Source organism: Ciconia boyciana, chromosome 1 (assembly GCF_034638445.1).
Source record: "Ciconia boyciana chromosome 1, ASM3463844v1, whole genome shotgun sequence".
In the NCBI taxonomy this organism is placed as follows: domain Eukaryota; kingdom Metazoa; phylum Chordata; class Aves; order Ciconiiformes; family Ciconiidae; genus Ciconia; species Ciconia boyciana.
This window is the reverse complement of record NC_132934.1, coordinates 106,201,748-106,221,285: the sequence shown is the minus strand read 5'-3', so window position 1 is coordinate 106,221,285 and position 19,538 is coordinate 106,201,748. Positions and strand designations below refer to the sequence as shown.

The window sequence follows — 19,538 nt, the reverse complement described above, 5'->3', positions numbered from 1 at the left end:
AAGCAGCAGGCTACCCAGCTCAGTTGGATGCACTGACCTCCATCTTCAGTTTCAATCAACTTCTAGGGACAGAAGGAACTTAGGAACTTAGTTTTTATGCTAGTCCATGAAATGGCATTCCTCAAGAAGAAATGGCATCCCTTTCAAAATTGAAAGTAAGATAACAGATCCAACATGATTATTTGCAGATCTTTTCTGATCTGTTGGCCATAAATACACTACTGACTTTTGGAAATACATACAGCATTTTGCTAGTTTATTGTTTTCTACTTTGCAGATATGGTTGTTAATTGTTTTGTCCCCTGTTGTTACGGATTTTCTTTCTCTCTCCAATGAGCTTTCAAAAAATGGATTTCAGGTGGATCTGTACATTATACAACATATACACACTAGAATCAGGAAAAAAATGACAATTGTCTTAATGATCCCATCTTCTTTCCCTACCATAAGCAGTACCATGCCTAATTTTCCTCCAACCTAGAACTTCTTTGGATGAAACCCTATTAGAAGAAAGTCAACATTCCCCATTTCATTTGCAGATTTTCTTTAAAACCTCTCCCTCATCTGAAATTTATACAACCATCACCTTTTTCCCCAGCACAATCTTCTGTTCACAACAGATACTGCTCATATAACCTGCTGCAGTAATCACATAAGAATGCTGTGAAAGTTGTCAATTTAAGTGTGGATTACTAAATACAAGATCATTATTGCATTTAGACTGATGAGGAATGATTCTCTGCAGTGTGTTGAATCTCGTCTAATTTTAGATCTTTATTGAAATACCATAATCAACTTCAGGTAAGAGTGACTGTGTCTATTCAAGATATGATTGAATTTAATTGTCTATAAGTGGTGACCTCTGTATTTCGAAATACGCTACCTGACAAAATTTAGAACAATTAGCTGCAATTTTTCAGTGTGCCTTTTCTTCATGTATCAATATATTGCTTTATTACTGTACCACTTTTTGTGCAGCTACATTTTAGAAACTTCACGCAAAGCTGTGATTGCTATGTAGGAGGTTAATATGGGAAATTGGACACTTCAAAGAAAGGTATGCATATTCTCATGCAAAGCTCCGAGTTTCAGAGCATCTGTGGATTTAAAGCCTCCCAGTCTGTTATATCAATCTAAGTATAGTGCAGTAAAACAATTAAGCTTCTAGATGTGTGTTTAATTAAAAAATTAAAACAATTCTACAGGAGGTCTAGACTGCATATACTATAACTCATATGCTCATGGCTGGAACTTTTTTTTTTTGCACTATTATTTTAATCATTCTGATTATTTTGCAGTAAGTTCCAATATATCATCCCTTCTGTCATTGCTTCCACTACTCATTCCCTTCAAGAAAGGCAATTTATTAACTGCTATGTCCCCTACTTGAAAGTGCTTACTTGCTAACATTCACAATGGTTACTAAATGGAAGAGAAAACACAAACAAAGATTTTCACAGACATGGAAGGTCTTAAATTTTAAGTATTATAAAGTACTTCCGTGCCTCTACAGTCACCCTCAAAGTCCAGTCTATTAGAAGCAGGCTGCTAAGGACATACACAAGCAAGTTTTTTAAAGTCAATCTGTAATCAAAATAATTAAATTTATGAGCTCTGGGGAAAAAAAAAAATCTCACTATTACATTACAAGCAGTGTTTTCTTAAAACAGTTATTAAAAAACAATCTTCAGTAATTTTCCCCTCCCACCTTTCCCTCTCTCCTCCCTCCTAACTGGGGGATCCACTGTGTCCCAAAACCTGTATAGCTTAAACTTCTAAGGAAATTGCTTAGTTGAGAGACAGCTGTGAAAAAGTCTTTAGATTAGAGCTATGCAAGGTAAAAATGGTAAAGTTAAAGACAAAGACAGTTTGTTAGTAGCTGAAAGACTCAGAAGGAAGAACATGGAAAGGTGCAAAACTGTAAAAGAAAATCATATGGTGTCTGAAGAGGACAACCCAGCACCATTGAGGGTCTGTTACAAGTAGTGGCAGTCTCCTTCCTCCCACCTGACCGATACCTGCCTGGCCAGCAGAGACTCTTCAGATGTCGTCTTAGAAGCTATGAGTGTACGAGCAGTTTTTAAATCCTACCTATCCTTTGTGCGTGTTAACTAATAAGTAATAGTTTGCAGTCAATTATACCCTCTTTGCACTCTAAAACACGCGTGAATAAAGCAACCCCAAGATGTATGGTTAAGAACACACATACCACATTATCTGCATTTTGTAAGTCATGCTGATGTGCCAACTTTCCTTAAGTGCATTAGGTAGGGAATCATAATCTTTAATACCATAGTACTCCATAAAGCATCAACTTATATAAATTTAAAATGCTAAACATACAAGTGTGATAGAGTAGCAACATATCCATTTCTTCCTGAAAACTGACTGTTGCAAACCATGGTGAGGCTCCCACATAAGGCAACAAGTTTTCACATCCACAGATATTTAGAAGAGCTCAACATTGAACTGTAGGCTACTCAGGCCCCAAAAAATTCTCTGGACAGCTACGTTAAGAGAATTATGAGCCCAGACAGGTACCCCTACTAACCAAGCACTTATCTCTGAAAGATACATTTCCTAATTCATTCCACCTACTACTAATACTACACCAGCAGCAGCTAAAGATTGGGAAAATTGGCAATCAGAACAGCAAAAAAATTTCAGGTAAAAGTACAGCTTTTTAAGGAAAAATTAAATACCAACCTTAACAGAGGCTGCTGAAGATGTCAGAAGATCGACATGCCTTTAAGGAGTCAGATCCTAAAGTGAAGTAAATTACTATCTATTGACATCAGTAGACCTTTTTCCCCCATAAAATACAGCATGAAGTCTATACAGGATTTAAACACCAGGTGGCAGAAAAGGCCATCGTCTTAGCATTCAAACATAGGTGTACTGTGCCCTTTCAGAGGCAAGAGAGCACCCGAGATACCCACGTGAAGCTGGAACACAGGACAGGGAAGAAAAGCTTCAGGTGACCCACACCATTCTGGAGAGGCAGCTGGAGGACAGGCCATCTAAACCAGAACTAAAACACATGCTTCGGCACCTGACAGCTGTCCTATTTCTGCTGCACTGACAGCAGGGCTAAAAGTAGTTTCTGAACTATAGTAGTTTATAACTCACTTTAAGAAAAACTGAAAAAAGGGTAGCACACTGAGCTACGATCAGCTGCTCCACCAACAGTTCAGAAGACTGAGCTGGAGAGAACATCTGGTCAGGCAGCAGGGGACCAGCCTGTCCTCTGTTGCCCTGATATGTATTGTGGCTTGTGGGACACAGCATTTATACTCTGAACCCTACCTATAGCAGTTCAAAGCACATTTGGCATGGATGTCACTTGAGACTTCATAAAACTGCAGGAGGAAGAAAAGACTAAAGAAGAGAAGATATTGCTCCCATTACATGGCTTAGTTAAGTAAATTTCATTTCCTCTACAGCACTTACAAGTCTTAATACCCAAAACAGAGTATCATCAACAAATAGAAACAAGACAAAACCTGTAGGTGGACAGGCCAAAGGATTCCCACTAGTAATGATAAGGTGCTTTCACAGAACCACCAAGGGATGGACACAAAATCCAGTCTAGAAAAAGCACTGAAAACAGGGCCTCCAAAGAGATGCCAGGGATGTCTGCCGGCCCCAGAACGTTGTAACTAACAGAATTTCTTGCTGATCATACTGTTGCATTTAAGGAAGCAGGACTTTGTAATTAAAACCAGAATGTAATTCAGCCTCTGGCTTTTGTGCCAAATTCTTCTCCTAGATAGAGGAATAACTTAAAATTTTGGCCAAGTGCTCAGGTAAAAAGGGTCACAGTATTAAAAAAAAAGACAAACCAAACACAAAACTTAGGGCATCACATGATTTTTGCTGAGTTTTACTTCTACCGTTATTCTTAAAGGCTCACAGAAATATATCAGTATACCTATTGTCCCTTAGAAATGGTTTAAGAAAGTATAGAATCTAACAAAGCCTAATGAGAGAAGAGGAATACAGAGCCTTAAAAATCAAAACAATACTCTCAGATCTCAATAAGCCTAGAAAGGCAGCATCATTTACACATTTTAATTACGTAGTGCTTGGGGAAAAAAAAAAACAACAACTTATCTTTGCTAGGTAATATCTTGTTCTCAATTCTTTTAAATTTGTTTTTCCTGATTAGGATTTTAGACACATTTGCTATATGGAGAAATGAATTTAAATCAAAACACAATCAACCACTCTAGTTGTGATCCCACCTGGTCTCCAGGGTCTACAGCATCACTTCTAATGAACTTGGCAGCCTGAATAATCTTCAAATATGATTTTAGGAAGGAAAAATTGTTATACTTAGCCTGTGCTAAATTAATTACAAGCAGAAACCTTACTTAAGATGGGAGGGTATTCACATGTATTTCAAGTGAGCTATCTTAAACAGGATCACAATAGAGACAAGGCACTTAATTTACCACAAAATTAACTAGACAGTGCCAGCTAGACTACAGGTCAGAGGTTGTGGCATCCCTTTTACCTTACACCCTTTCCCTTTCATGAACTCAAGAGTTAGGAAAGCCACATTTTTAACAGGAATCAAGACAAAGGATATTAAATTTTGTTTTTAAAAAGTATTATTAAAATAAACTGCAATCCTCACTCAAGCTTTGCAGTTCTGGTTTTTGGGTTGGCAGCTGAGGGGGTGGGGGAGACAGATACAGACACAGGGATGACCAGGAAGGGATGAAGATGAAGGAGAGCAAGAGTCACCAAATTAACATATTTGAGGAAAAAACTGCCCAGTTCCAGATTTTAGAAACGGGAAAAATGTGCCAAAATTATGAAAGTGGAAGTTTATTTCTGAATAAGTTTTTTGTTGCTTTTTAAAGCAGAACTTATAATACTTTTATTGAAAAAAAAAGTTAAGCAGACGATACTTTTACTTATCTAGGTATTTTACCTCCAAATTCGCATTTTACGGAAAATAAGGTTTTAGTCTCATGCGACAACAGCTTGAACAGCATAATTTTTAAGCTGCTGTTTACAATTTATCAAAAAGTTCACTGTTTGTACAACACTTGTATAAACATGGATTAAAAAAATATACAACTTTACTGCTCATTAAGTGTTGTCTCAAAGTCCACAATACAAAACACACTTTTACCTTAAGTTGCACTATGGTGCTAGAAGATGCAACATCCAGGTTGTCTTTTGAGCTGTTTGACTACTGCTTTTCTTGGAGCTACTCTCTACTTAAGTGAATATTGCTAAAAATACAGTATTTAAAATACACCATGGATATAGTGCTTTTTTTGTGTGGATATAGATCTTTTGCCACCTTCTGTTATAGTGAGTATTCACAGTTCCCTTCCCAGTCAACTGAATAATCTTGCAAATGCTGCGAGACAAATTTACTTATGTCTTGGCTTTCAAAGAAAATGCAGACAGACTAAACTGATAAAGCAATTGTTTCTTAATCTCTTTCATGGCAGAAAATTAGTTTCTCTCAATTCCAAAGTAAATTGAGCATTCTTTGTATTTGATGTTTAAGTACCTGTAGATTTAACAGTTCTTCCCACTACAGAAGGAAAGGTATTTAGTACAAGCACTGTACAGGAGAGAAGGCTATACCAGCTGAAGAGATTTGTCTCAGAAAGCAAGCTTTTCTGTATACCATTCAATAGATTGTGTTTGGTGTCATTTATTTTCAGCAAGCTTTGAACATCTGCAAGCAACTCGAGTCTCCCTCACAGATTTTTATACTCCCCTCTTTCAGACTAGAGCTGCTCATTTACTGGTATGGAAATTAGCAGGCATATCAATAAAGCCTAAATGGGGAAAAAAAAACCTCATAAAACAAAAAAACCAAAAAACAAACACATTTTCAAGTTCTAATTCTTTCCCAATTTTGTTTGGGACCCATAAGCACAGAAAAAAAAAAAAGAGGAAAAAAAAACAAAACCATTTTTAATCAGTTCTGAGCAACTTAGAATAAACTTGATTGTTATATCTTTTAAGCCTTAAAACTTGACTATAAATATACACAGGATATTTAATGTTTCAGATATTAGGACTAAAGGAGCCCTTAATGACTAAGAACAGTTCACTGCACAGCTTGCTGTGCTTGAAGGGGAAGGAGGGGTTTCCCTAAAAGTTTAAAAAAGCAAACCCAAATTTGTTGTTGCATTTCACTAGGGGGCAGGGGATGGGGAATGACATACAAGGGATCCTCAGTCATCCAAAGCATTATTTTTACTCATCAGTAGAGCATAGATTCAATTTCTCCGGTCTCTGCTGTTTCCTAATCTTTTCTCTCCCCCTCACAGCTCCTTCCACTCCCCCTTTCCAGCATTCAGTCTGGCATCTATTCTGATCACATAGGATGAAAAGTAATTATGCAGTGGTGTCCCTCCCCAGCGAGTACAGGCACATATCACTGACTGAACAGACCCGTGAAGGAAGTTCTTCAGTTCTGAATAAATGCTTAACATTGCCAAGTGCTACCTAGAAAGCAACTTGCTGTTTCTTTCTTTTGCAAATCCTTCCAAAACACTCAATACCAGCACCACTTTCTTTCCCAATAGGAAGAACCTGCCTCTGCTTGGAACAGAGAAAGGTCCGTAATTGCATTCAATTTATTTTCTCACTAGAGAAGTTGGTAACACACACTTGTTGATTACACATAAGCATAAAATGAAATAAAGTGTGAAATACCACTGTACTGATATTAAAGCTTTAAAATTATCTGAAATATAATTTATTTGAATATGAATTTAAAGAGTGATAGGAAGCAACTCAAACAGGAAAATATTTTTAGCCATACTAAAATGCATTTGTTATAATAATTAAAATCACAATTCAAAAAGGCCCCCTGAATTCATCAGTTCAATCGTCCCAAATAAAAAGGAAATAAAGAACAGCTCATCCTATTAAGTAACATAGTGCATAAGTCAGTTATTACACTGGTCACTCAGTTTAATTGAAGTTGTGAGTTACTGTGCAAGAGTTTCTATTAAACAGTTGACCTACGCTATGTAACATTAGTTCTGCAATAGCGACCTTCTTAAACAGTTACAACCCCCATAAGCTACGAAACTGTTAGCCTCAAGAGTATAGCCTATGAGTACAAGAAGAAAAATCTTTTTTGGCAACTAAGCAAACATATGTAATTCTGATCCAAGGTTTAAGGACACCTGCAACGTAAGCATATGCAGTTAAAGGCAATTCAATGCAAGTCAGAGAGAAAAACGGGAAAAACAGTAAACTGAACTTGCAGCACACAAAACCTAACAACTAACAGATTAACAAGAGACTAGAACTCTACAGTCACTGAGTGATGAGCCACTGAGAGGAACCACCCAAGTGTAACCTTGAAAGGGTTAAAGCAGAACTTTGTAATTGATAAGAAGGGCAAACAAGATTATCATGCATCTCAAGGGGGAAAAAACGCAAATTTATCACGGAATAAGAGGTGAGTGACACTGTATATACACACACACACGTATATATTAAGAAATACTTTAAGGAGATTGTGAGGTTGTGCAAAACTTATTGTGGAATGATGTTTAGGGGAAGAATCAAAAAGACAAGGAAAGGGAGGAATCAAGGTGGTTCAGGGATGAACAAACATGGGAAAAATGGGAGAAGGAGATTGAAATAAGCTGGCTGCCTGTGCCAGTTTCTCCATTTAAACCACTAAAATATTCAGCATATGAGATAAATCCCCTTGCCCCCAATACATCAGAGAATACAAAGTAAACAATATTAAATGCCAGTCATCATCTGGCATTAACACGTGGTTTGACACACGCTATATTTATACTAGTTAATTAAGTGTGCCCAAACTGGGTCCCTAAAACTGCCTACTGAAAATAACCCCTGCTCTGTATTAACTGTTGATCGACCTCTAGAAGCTCTCTGGAATGGAGTTAGTTGTCCTGGGGCAAAGCTTTTGCTACATTTCAATAATCTGACAGTTTGACAATAAATTTCCAGAGCTTACAAGTTTTATTCTGCCTTTCTTATTCTTTTATTTATTTATATATATGTAAATATATATTTTATATGTAATATGTATTATATATAATATGCAAATAAAAATCCATTTTATAATGTAAAAAATATATCATTAAATATACTATATTCCTATATAATAAATATTTAAATAGGTATCTATATACAGAAATATTTGAATGTATTTTAAAATAAAAATAAATATAACTACATAATATAAAATATAATTGTATACATAATACATACAACACACGTGGTATCCAAGATGTACATATGTAGCCACAGATGACAGAAGAATAACAAAACCTAAATACTATTATTTAGTGTTAGATTTTAAGTATTTAGCAAAGTAAAGGAATTTAACTCAGCATGTCGTAACTACTGAACAACCGAAATGACTTTTCCAGTTTGGCAAATAGTGTAGTTTTAATAGAACTGGTAAGAAATAATTACCACTAACACACCTGAAGTGATATTTTATACTTACTTTGCATAGTCAAAGAGCCTGCTGTCCCAGAGCTGATGAGTTCCTTTAGGACCGGAATGGAAGAAACAAGAATCCGTACCATCAAATTTGTTGAGACCATCTTCAGAGTTTTTTGACGCATGGCTGTGCACAACATCCAGCAGAACAGTGATGCCCATTGAGTGAGCAACGTCAATCATTTCTTTCAGGTCATCTGGAGTTCCATAACGGCTATCAGCATGAAAATGCAATGTGTTACAAGTGATACAATCTGAGCTTAAACTGACAATACTGAACATTACTCATGAAAACTACAAAGTTGGAAGTTCTTCATCACCTAGTTTCCAGTTGTATACAGGTTATTTTTTCAGCCTCTTTAGTAGTAGTTATCGATGACAAACTGACAAGTAAAACAATTTTTTAATTATAAAAATTACATTATGCAGGCATGCAATGTTTTGCAGAAATAGTTTCAAAGTTTTATTCTTCCCTTTTAATCTGTTAATACATCAAATTCAGTATAAAAGATAATGGATACAACTTAAAGCTTCTACTTAATATTGAACACTTCCTTACTTTGTAAGAGACAAGAATATATTTATATTACTGGAATAAAGTAATCCATGATGACTACAAAAGTAAAAGTACATTCACAAAAGTCTCCAAAATACACTCTCTGCTGCTGTCCTGCTTAGTTATTTGTTTTAGGTACTACACTATTTTTCAACTTGTTTTTAAATAAAGATTTTTGTCTCCTGAGTCCGACACACCTTTTTTTCAACTAATTAAGCCAGTTAAAACTTCCCGTTTATCTAAATTTAGCCTGGTTGTCACTTGAGCTTCACCAAGATGGGGAAGGAAGAAAAAAAAAAACAAAAAACCAAAACACACAACATTCAGGTTTATCATAATTTTCTCAACAATTATCTGAATACATTTTCCATCTATTTTCACCCTAGGCCTCAAATCTAAGTACAGTCTGTTACAAGTGTAGGAATAAGTTCCCATAGAACACACACAGCCATGCTTTTAACCAAGTTTTTTATGAACAAGTAGTGTAGAGTTCTGTTTATCATAAAAGAATGACTTGTGCATCGTGTTTGTTACCGCCAAGAATTCCACAAAACAAAACCCATGCATAAAGACCGCTGAGGCTGGATTAGCTAGAATATGCTATGACAACTGAAGTTACTTATAACGGGTTTTTTTGTATCCTATACGAAGTGTTTCACAGAACAACTGATCACTATTCCAAATTGATTTCAGATTTAAGAGGAAGCTAAAGCAAATACCTAAGCCACTACTTTCTCTTTCTATTAAACACTTATTGCCAAACACGCACATACAGGCATACTGATTTCAATGGATGGGGAGTAAGGTAGAAGAACAGAGAAGATGCTGAAATAATAAGCCTACCTTGATGCTGCAAAGAAGCTTGTGACCTGATAACCAAAACTGGCATAATATGCATGTTCCATAATAGCCATCAGCTGGACACAGTTATATCCTATAAAAATAGAAGAAATAAAACAAACTAACCCCTGCCTTAAGGATAGTTAAAAGCGGCAACACATGTAACATTCATTCCAGTCTTCTATCATTTTATCTGCTTGTAACTCTAATGATTAACAACTAAAGACTCAGTCTCTTTCAAGAAGTAATTCTACCCAGTAGTTTATACTTACATGACCTTCCATTAAAAATGGAGCAATTTGTCAAGTGATCTACATATAACTGGGTGTATTGAATCTCCCAGATTTAGAAAGCAATAAGTGATATGCAAATATAACCTCACTTTAACTTCAGAATATTAACTATGCTAATTTGCATGTCCTGAACTTCAACTTCACTTTTGACACTTGCAGTCAGGTGGTGTGGGGGTAGTTGCCGGCTACACGTACTATTACCTTATGCCCTATGGAATCTTTTTTTACTACTTCAAAAGCACGTTTTTCCAACTTTAACAATTACATTCCCCCTCTACAAGAGTCTTTCAAAAAAGAGAAAACACAAAAGTAATGTGTTTTTGTTCTGAGTTTACCAAAGAACCAAGGCAGTACAGGAGGGTCAGGGGCACACTGTCTTGGGTATCACCCAAGATAGTTCAGTGCAATATTAAGGGAGGGAAATCTAAAGGGAAAACAACATACTAATGCTGAAGCCACAGTACTCCCCATACATCTTAACTAAAGCTGTCTTTAATATCAGTGAGTAAGTGCCCCAGATAGCTAGCAAGTGAGGACTATCAGCAACAGATAACCCTCAGGTTTAATCTACAGTCTTTTGAGACTCCCACCATTACCACTTCTCTTTATTAGTTTAACCAAAATCTTCACTTCATTCTTTAGTTTAGACAAGTACTGGTTTCTTTTTTATTGTTCTTGGTTTTGTTTTTACATTTTGCAGCTATAAAAGAGTTATTATTAGAAGATAGTTGGCATGAGCTCAGCAATTTATCGGATTCATTGCTGTTTTATAATTCAGGCTCATTATACTTATTCTTATTGACAGTATTTTTATAAACAAACAGCAACATAGCATCAAATTAATCTCATTCCATTTGTTTGCTATTTATTTTGCTATTTGTCATGCACATATTTCTACAAACTATTAATATCTTAGCATTCTTAAATACTGATGTCTTTAAGCTTGTCCTAACAAGTAAGACATTCCAAAACCAAATCTAACAGCCCTTAAAAATACATTTAAAAAAAAAATACTTACTTCCCACAGTGTTTACTTAATGTAAATAAGAACAAACATTATGTACCATTTCTGTATACCCTACCTAAATTTGATATTACTTTTATTTTGTGGTGTATCAGCCTTTTCATGACATTTCTCCTCCCCAATGAAAAATCTGTAGGTAAAGCAGAAAGCTTTCATAATTCTGTTAAACATATTAACCTCCTGGAACAACTGAAATTCTTTGGCAATAAGGAAAGAGTCACAGATACATAATGTGGAATCCAAATTTACTTTTTGTTGAGGGCCTCCAGATGTGCAAACTCCCTCATCTCACCTGCAAGCTCAACTTTATTGAAAGGCAAAAGCCACATTCTGTGAAACACTGACTCAACAAGTAAATCTACAAGAAAAACATATGGCTTCTTCAGGCACTCTGATAAATTAAAAAAAAATAATTAAAAAAACCCCTATCAAACAACACATAAGCACAGCCACCATCCACAGAGGCCTCAGCCATGGATGTCATGATTATTTTACAGTTGAGTGTAACAAAACATACTTCATCACAGCATAGTAAAAGCCAGCAAGTTCTAATATCGTCCATTATAGAAACAGAGAAAAGACACCACAGGAAAAAAAAATAATCATCAAATAGAAACTGAGGTGAACAGTTTTGCTATGCTTCCTGAGATAATCATGCCAGCCGTTTCACACATACCCTCCAATATGATAGAAGTTCTTTTCTAAAAGAGGATTTCTCACATTTAAAGTTCCCACATTCTGATAATTCATAGCAACTGTTCAGGGATAAAAAATTTAGCATGCTTATTCTGGCAAATAGAAAGGATGATCCTTTCTATCCAGATATTTCTTTGTTTTTCCTCAGAATCAAGATTTACATTAGTAGAACCAGTTAAGAACACAGTATATTCTGAAGACTATCTTTCAGAAATGGGTCCTTTTTCAAGTTGAAAGCAAACCACACCAAAAGCAAACTGTCCTGCAATATTTATCTAGGCTTTTGCAATCATATTTTTCTTAAAAATTTGTAGAATGGATTTTGATTCATATATCCTATTTCAGTCTTTGTTTCTTCTCCATAGATTTCACTTGTTTATAATTTTTGCTGCCCTAAGAATTTATTTTTATAGTACATGTAATCTGAAAACGCAAAAAACCTATACACACTTGATAATTACCTTTTCTAATAAGAGCACAGGCACATAAAAATTTTATCTCTGCAAGTATCTCTTATTACTTACCAAGATCCTTTATTCTAGGTAGTACATTGTATGTGAAGTTTTTATAAGAAGCTACTTTCCCTTCTGGGGAAGCAATCCCCACGTGAGATTCATAGATTCTGAGGCTTTTTAATCTCTTGGGGGAAGGATGCTTATGCTATAAGGAAAAAAACAGTTGTCATTAGGATACAACAGCTTGGAAGTGTTGTCACAATCACATAATTTGCACAAGATGAAAAACAATTTAAGGTTTCTTTTGTTTTTCCTCTAAAAGCACAAACATTTCAGAAGTAATTAAGCTTTCTAAACTGTTACAGCAAATATATATTTCAAATTAACATTCTTCATGAACAAGAAACTGGACACCTATCATTCAACACTTTTCTTATACCCTTTTTAAATTATACTGAAGAGTACAAACTTATAGAAGCCACTAGATGATAAAGTTCTTCTGAACTACTATGAAGCTTGTTTGAAAATAAAAGATGACAATAGAAAGATAGGTTTTTATTTTTTAAGCACACCTGCTTTTTGCAGGTATTTGAAGTGGCTCTGCCTTCTCCAAACTAAAATTTATAGATATTTTAGTCCTAAAGAACACAGTTCCACAGCACAGAATCATCTATATTCCAATTACTTAGGATTAAAAAAAAAAAACTTAAAAAATCCCAAGTCTGTAGGTGAGTATACAGTATTTCTAGGTGGGTGAAAATATTTGAAGAATACAGAGACAATTGAAGTTCATCACAAAAACTCCTCCTTACACTTGAAGGAGAGCTTACACCTGAGCAGGATTTTACTTTTTAAAACAAATGTCTTGTCTGAAGAAACGTAGCAAAACTACCACTTAAAACCTATTTTTCCCAAAAAGCTTTTTCTTTTCCTCCCTCTCCCAATTAAAAAAAAAAGTTACAAGATTTTATATTCTATTTGTTAGTTTAATATTTAAGTGAAATTTTGAAAAGCTAGAAGAAAACCAGTAAAAACACACACATATGTGAACAGTGAACAGAAATTAAAGGGACAACATGAAGAACAAGAAGTTCCGGTTGAGGTTTGATCCCTGTATTTTACTTCCACTGGGCACCTCTCCTATTCATAAAAGGACTCAATTTTTTTTTTTTTCTGACTGAACTCAGTAAGGCCTCGTCTGCACCCTAAATGACCTTTTCACTCTAGGTCATACAGATCACTGCACTTCCATTTGCCTCCCCATTCCTCCCCTTATACAGAATCTAGGTGTCACATAGCATCATAGATGCAGGGTAGGTCACTGAATTCATACGAACTACACACCTCAATAGGAAAGTTACTGTAGATTTTGTAATTTATTTTTTTTTAAAGAGAGATTTTCCATGTGAGTTACCCTTTCTCTGTCAAGCAGATGCTTCATAATTTGAGGTGTGTGCTAAAATTTAAGTCAAAACAGATGTTGCAGCACCCCCCTAACACAGAATATTGCATACTATTTTTTAGTGAAAACACCAAAAAGTGCAATAATATGAAATAACATCACTTAGTCTAAAGTTCCTGAATGGTCTCTTAGGATATTTTTCATATATCATGTAGAGTTCCTTCCCTTAGAGCAGCTCATGAGAAGTAAGGGGGCTTTAAAATCAATAAACAGATTTTCCTGATACAAAGAAACTAGGATTTGACTGGAGCGTGAGCACCTTACTTTTGAAAGCTTTTTCTGACTTCATACAGCATTGACTACTTACTGGAGTACTGAACTTTGTATCTGCAGTTAACTAATTCTTAAACCCAATTCCAATAATTCCCTGCTCTCCTCTGTACCAGGAAGGGCCGCCTAGTCCTGGAATAGTTGTCAAGCTTGTCTAGCATGTGGGAAGACAAGTTTAAAATACCGCTTTAATGGGTAACTTTCTAATATACTCTATGGGAGACTGAAAAAGTAGCTCAAAAACATTCATCGTTGAAGTCACTTGTTTCTGTCAAAGCCATGAATAAAAATCCTTTACTTCTCAAGGTAGCTACTTCAACTAGTTCGCTACCCTCTTTTTGTAGAACAACTCTTTTTTCTTCTTCCAAGCAGGGATACAAAGATGACACGATACATAGTTTTATACACCTTTTGAAAAGAATATTTAATCCTTACTATATATGACTGTGGTGGATTCCAGTGTACCCAATCATAATTCACTTTGTCTTCATCACGGACTACATATCTTGCCCAAGGTGAAATACGATAGAGAAGTTCACCATTTTGAGCACGAATCACCACCTATAAAATAACCACAACATATGCATGCAGTCACATATAATTTATATAACACCTCCTATGTAAACCATAACAGAGAATGAAATAGTACACTACACAGAAATTTAATTTAAAGAACACACAAATATACAATGCAACTCAAGACAAGGAAGAATGACCCTGTTCACAGAGATGATTTGCAAAGGGATAACAAACCAGGCATGTCAGACACAGGAATGATGTTCACGAGCAGGAGCTGAAAGGTGAGAATATATATGTAAGCTTCATATAAGTAATGGGAGAAAGAGCCTTCCCAAACGGATTACTGTTAGGTTCCCTAATTTCCCCTGTCATTACTATTTCCATGTTCTTATAAATTTAAATAGACATGCAGTATAATGCTATCAAGATGAGAACTGTGATTTGTTTACTTGGCAAACAATCTAGTAAGCCAATTTTAATATCTTAATTCCCTCTTCTTTGTTATGCTCTGTAAGTCCTGACTGATATCATATAGATCAGAACCACAGATCAACACAAGCAGCACAGGACAGCTCTCAGGTCAAGAGGAGGGAAAAGAGTAAAATTTAAATTGCCAGGTTTCTTCTGTGCCTTTCAGTTTCTCTGGATGCCTTCATCATTCTAATGATAAAATAAAGTTTTATCCTCTGTTTTACTTTCCATATTTGTATTCCTCCATTTTATAACAAGAGATGAAAAGGACCATTCTTTTCAATTCCTTCAAAAAGCTCATAAAACTTCACCAGAAAGTGTGACCAAACACAACAAACCTAGGAACTCTTTTGGAGTATTATAATTTTACACAACAAAAGCAAAACTGAAATAATTACTAGGATAACACTGTACCGGGACCTTGCAGAAGACATCATATTTGAGGAGCTGGTGATCTTGAACAAGCCATCTCTGCTCTATTGAGTAATGAATATAATCTGTAACTTACAAAATACCCTTGGAAAAAGGTATGACAATCAAGGGGTGGAAAGTAGTTTTGCTGACTGGGAGAGTGTTGCACATTTAAGAGCTAGGGACAACAGGTCCATGCTGTGCTGCACATGTCCCTTGGCTGCAGGACCACCTCAGCCATCCCAGCATAAGAGGGGCCTGCAGGCCACTACACCACCTGCATGGCCTTTCCTTTGTCTAAAAGTGCAGCAAGAAATTCTCATAAGAACATGCTTTAGGAGTAGAGTTGTTTTCTTGTAAGGAAATTATACCCTAGCTTGAATGACCAAAAGGGAGAGCTTCTCTCCAAGGACAAGATATGCTCCATGTGGCATGCCATGGGAAAATATTCCAGGGCAATGCCTGATGCGCAGGGTACCAGCATTTGAGGGTGACTTGCTCACTATCAGTATACCTCCTCTTATTCTGTCTAATTAAAGCAGTTATCCTATGAAGGCAAGTGTTGTCAGGCCTTCCTTCTTGAGGTGTAGGAAGAACCCTGCTCCACCTCTCTCACCCCACCCCCCCCCCCCTCCTTCCTCAGTGCAGAAGGAACAGCACTGCTCTGGTCTTGCTTGGTATTTTGGCTGCCACTAAAACAGTAACACGGAAGGTTTGCAAATTTAGAACCCAGAAATGTACAAGCAAGGGAAGTCCTGAAATTCTTCATTCTGCTTTTGTTAAGAAGTTGATGGTTGGTTTTTTGACTTGGTTTTTGGGGACTTTTTTTTTTTGTAAGGAGAGCTATGAACATCATAAGAAGCCTCAAATGAAAAGGGGGGGGGGTTCCCCCTCCTCTCTTTTATTGGAAAAGTGACTTTTCTTTGCTCTCAATTCCTAACAAATAGTCTGGAAGACGACAATTATCAAAGAATTGCCTTTTCACCTGTAGCAAGTGTCTTTCATTATTTTGATAGAGTATCTGTATCCTTAACCCAACCACAGGAGAAAATAAAATGAAAATATGTATACAGAGTAGGTTAATGGAAGTTAGTAGAGTAAAGCAAGAAAGTATGATTGTTGTGGCTCTCAGTGTGTATTACTGTAACTCTGACAACTCAAAACAGGTTTTATAAGAAGGAGTAATTGAGACTAACCATCTAATTGGAAAAAGCTGAGAAAAAGTTATTGAAAACACTATACAGTTGCACAGAAGATTTCTTGTCAACTGTGCTAGCAAAGCTGGCCAAAAGGGTATCTCTGCAAATTATATCAACACTATGAAGATCCTCCTGGCTGACAGCATGGACAAGTTGCAAGTTACTCTTAAAATAATAAAAATCAGCTCCTCTTTCTCATATCACACTTCTGATGATGCTACTGCTTGTTTTATTAATTTGTCCCAATTTACCCATCACAGAAATAAGATAATTACTGCATATAATAACCATACCTAGCTACTCATGTTAGCATTCCTTTTTCTCTAATATTCTAGTGTAATTTATACTATACAGGCTTATGAGGGTTGGGCACATTTTATTTTAAGAAATATGAGGTAATTAATCTAAATTCAGAACATTATTTAATTAGATGTAGTACTGGTTTAATCCAAAGATGATAATGAGGGGGAAAAAGAAGTTTATTTATTATGAAATACTAAAACCAGTCATGCATACTCTTTAATTCAATCCATTAAGCAATGAAAAACACTTAAGAAAAACAGATATTAGAAACACATTTAAATGAGCAACCAGTTATGTCACTTTTTTAACCCATACTTCTACAGTTATGCTGCATGAGTGCGTTAACCATATCTCTGTATCCCATCCTTCTGAAATCACATAAGAACTTTTGTTATTCCATAGTCACTCAACTCAAATTGATCATATTTTCTTTCATTTCCAAGGCATCAGTGCACTTCATTTACCAGTTTTTCAGAAGTCATTTTAAGTACTTGTTTTGTTTTTATTCAAAGCATCTATCAGGTCAGGCTTATTGGTTAGACTTTTCAGGAACTGAGAGACCTTATAGGAACTTGCAGAAGTTCCTACCAACTTTCACACCCAGAATTCTAACAGCTACAAATAAAACTTCCAAGAGGCAGAGGCTTACATATATTTGTCATATATTATGATAGTAACAATGTAGAGCCATAAACAGGTGGTGCTAATCTACCACTTTCTGCAAGGGTTGGATTTACACACTTAACAGTCTTAGAAGTCTGCTCTATTTTAAGGTTCACAATCTAAATTTTAGACGTTTATTTTTATTTTAGAACTTAACTTTCACTTTTATTATGCAAAGATATAACAAACCTCCCATGTTCTAAAGAAAAGGATACATTTATCCAATAATAGAAGTCATACAATTTAACCATGCAAATGTCAGAAAATCTCTACAAGAGTGGAGGGAGCATTTATTTTAGACAACTGTTCAGAAAACCTATTTGTTGCCTTCTTCACAGTGTAGGTTGTCTTAAGGAATACTTTCCAAATATATCCAGCCATAGTTGTTCTGGTTGAACCTCACCATAACAGTAGAAACCTCAATTTTGCTCATATGTTGCTGTCATTTTCGAACATCATGAGCTGTGCACAGAGAAAGCGTAGTCAAGAGGAACAGAGCTAACCCAGAAAAGGAATCATTATGACACTAAAGCTGGTAAAGTTGAATCCTGTTCTTCTCTGGTTTACAAGAGCATAATCAATATAGTTTCCTTAGAGGTCTATCAAGTGATCCCTAACAATTTCAATTCTTATTTCCTATGCTTACTTAACCCTTTTCTTAATTTTATGTGAAACCCATTTACTGAATCTTTCCTTTCCTTAATTACCAAGCTTTATACTCAATCAACTTATTCCTCTTTTCTGATATTGTAGAAAGTTGATTAATAAGTTATAAGTAGAAAGACCTCGGATAATATTTTCCTAAAGTTTCTTGAGACAGAACTCCCACACCATCATGCTTAGCTGAGGCATGGGCAAAAAAAACTGCAAAAACACCTTCAAAAAAGCTGAATGGCACCCTAAAACAAATAGCAATTTAGCCCAAGACTGACAAAAATAACTAATGGAAACAGTCCAACAGATTTCATTCCCATATTTGCTTTGGCATTTCTTATTTATTTGTAATTGTTTCGAGAGTTGTAATAATATAAAGCACACATAAAACTGAAAGACAGATAAACAACTCTTGTTCCACTCACCCCAAAGCTATTACTTGTGGCTCATTCTCTGCAGTATTCAGATATAAAAGGTATCTCCCATGTATACTCTGCACCTGCTGCTACAGGTTACATATGCATAAATACTGAATACAGTCATTACACAGCCTTTTTGACAAAGTACCTATGAGTCTGTTTAGCAGATACTGTACTTTTGCTCCAAATTTGCTTTTTTTACTCATTTCAAACTAATTCTTAAAAGTTATGATGCATAACATAAGCTAGCTACCACTTAGTTCATCACTTCATAGCTGAGTTTACATTTTCTAATTAACTCAACAATCTTCTCTGAAGAACATATATAAAATCATGATGTTCATTAAATAGGCTTCTTCAAACTGGCCTTGGGATTTACCTACTTAATTTTTAAGAGGTATGCCCCTGTTCTTTCCTTAAGGTATATGAGGAGGCACATCATACCATTTGATATAAACACTACAGCCCCCATTAAACAAAGCTTTAAAAATGCATACTACTATAGCATGAAATGCATTTGTCAGGTGGACCAAGCAAACTGGCAAAAGTTTAGCCTTTAATCACAACTAACCTGTTTGTTTTACACTTAAGCTTTAGCTAAAGAAAATCCTAGCCAAAAATAGTCACTCTATTTCTGATTCTATTATCACGTTTTTTCACTTTTGCTGGCTTCTAAGAACATAATGGAGAATACAGATAAGGTTGCTAGAAAAAAATCATAGTTAAACTAGTTGTCACATGTAATAAACAGACATGGTACGCAGAAGTTCTGCGGTAGGCATTTAATACACATATGTACCAAAGAGCCCTTTGTCATTAACATGTTTT

The 19,538-nt window shown here is 35.6% G+C and overlaps 1 protein-coding gene across 3 annotated transcripts in view; it reads right to left on the bottom strand.

Annotated features, from left to right (window-relative positions):
- GBE1 (1,4-alpha-glucan branching enzyme 1) overlaps window positions 1-19,538 on the bottom strand; it is a 170,777-nt gene that overhangs the window by 90,362 nt on the left and 60,877 nt on the right. For all 3 annotated transcript variants that reach the window (XM_072886017.1, XM_072886003.1, XM_072886011.1), the window contains exons 4-7: window positions 14,507-14,632; window positions 12,409-12,544; window positions 9,875-9,965; window positions 8,480-8,689 (exon numbers count right to left, since the gene is read on the bottom strand). In XM_072886017.1, coding sequence (XP_072742118.1) covers window positions 8,480-8,689; window positions 9,875-9,965; window positions 12,409-12,544; window positions 14,507-14,632 — 563 coding nt within the window. The remainder of the gene's footprint in view (window positions 1-8,479; window positions 8,690-9,874; window positions 9,966-12,408; window positions 12,545-14,506; window positions 14,633-19,538) is intronic.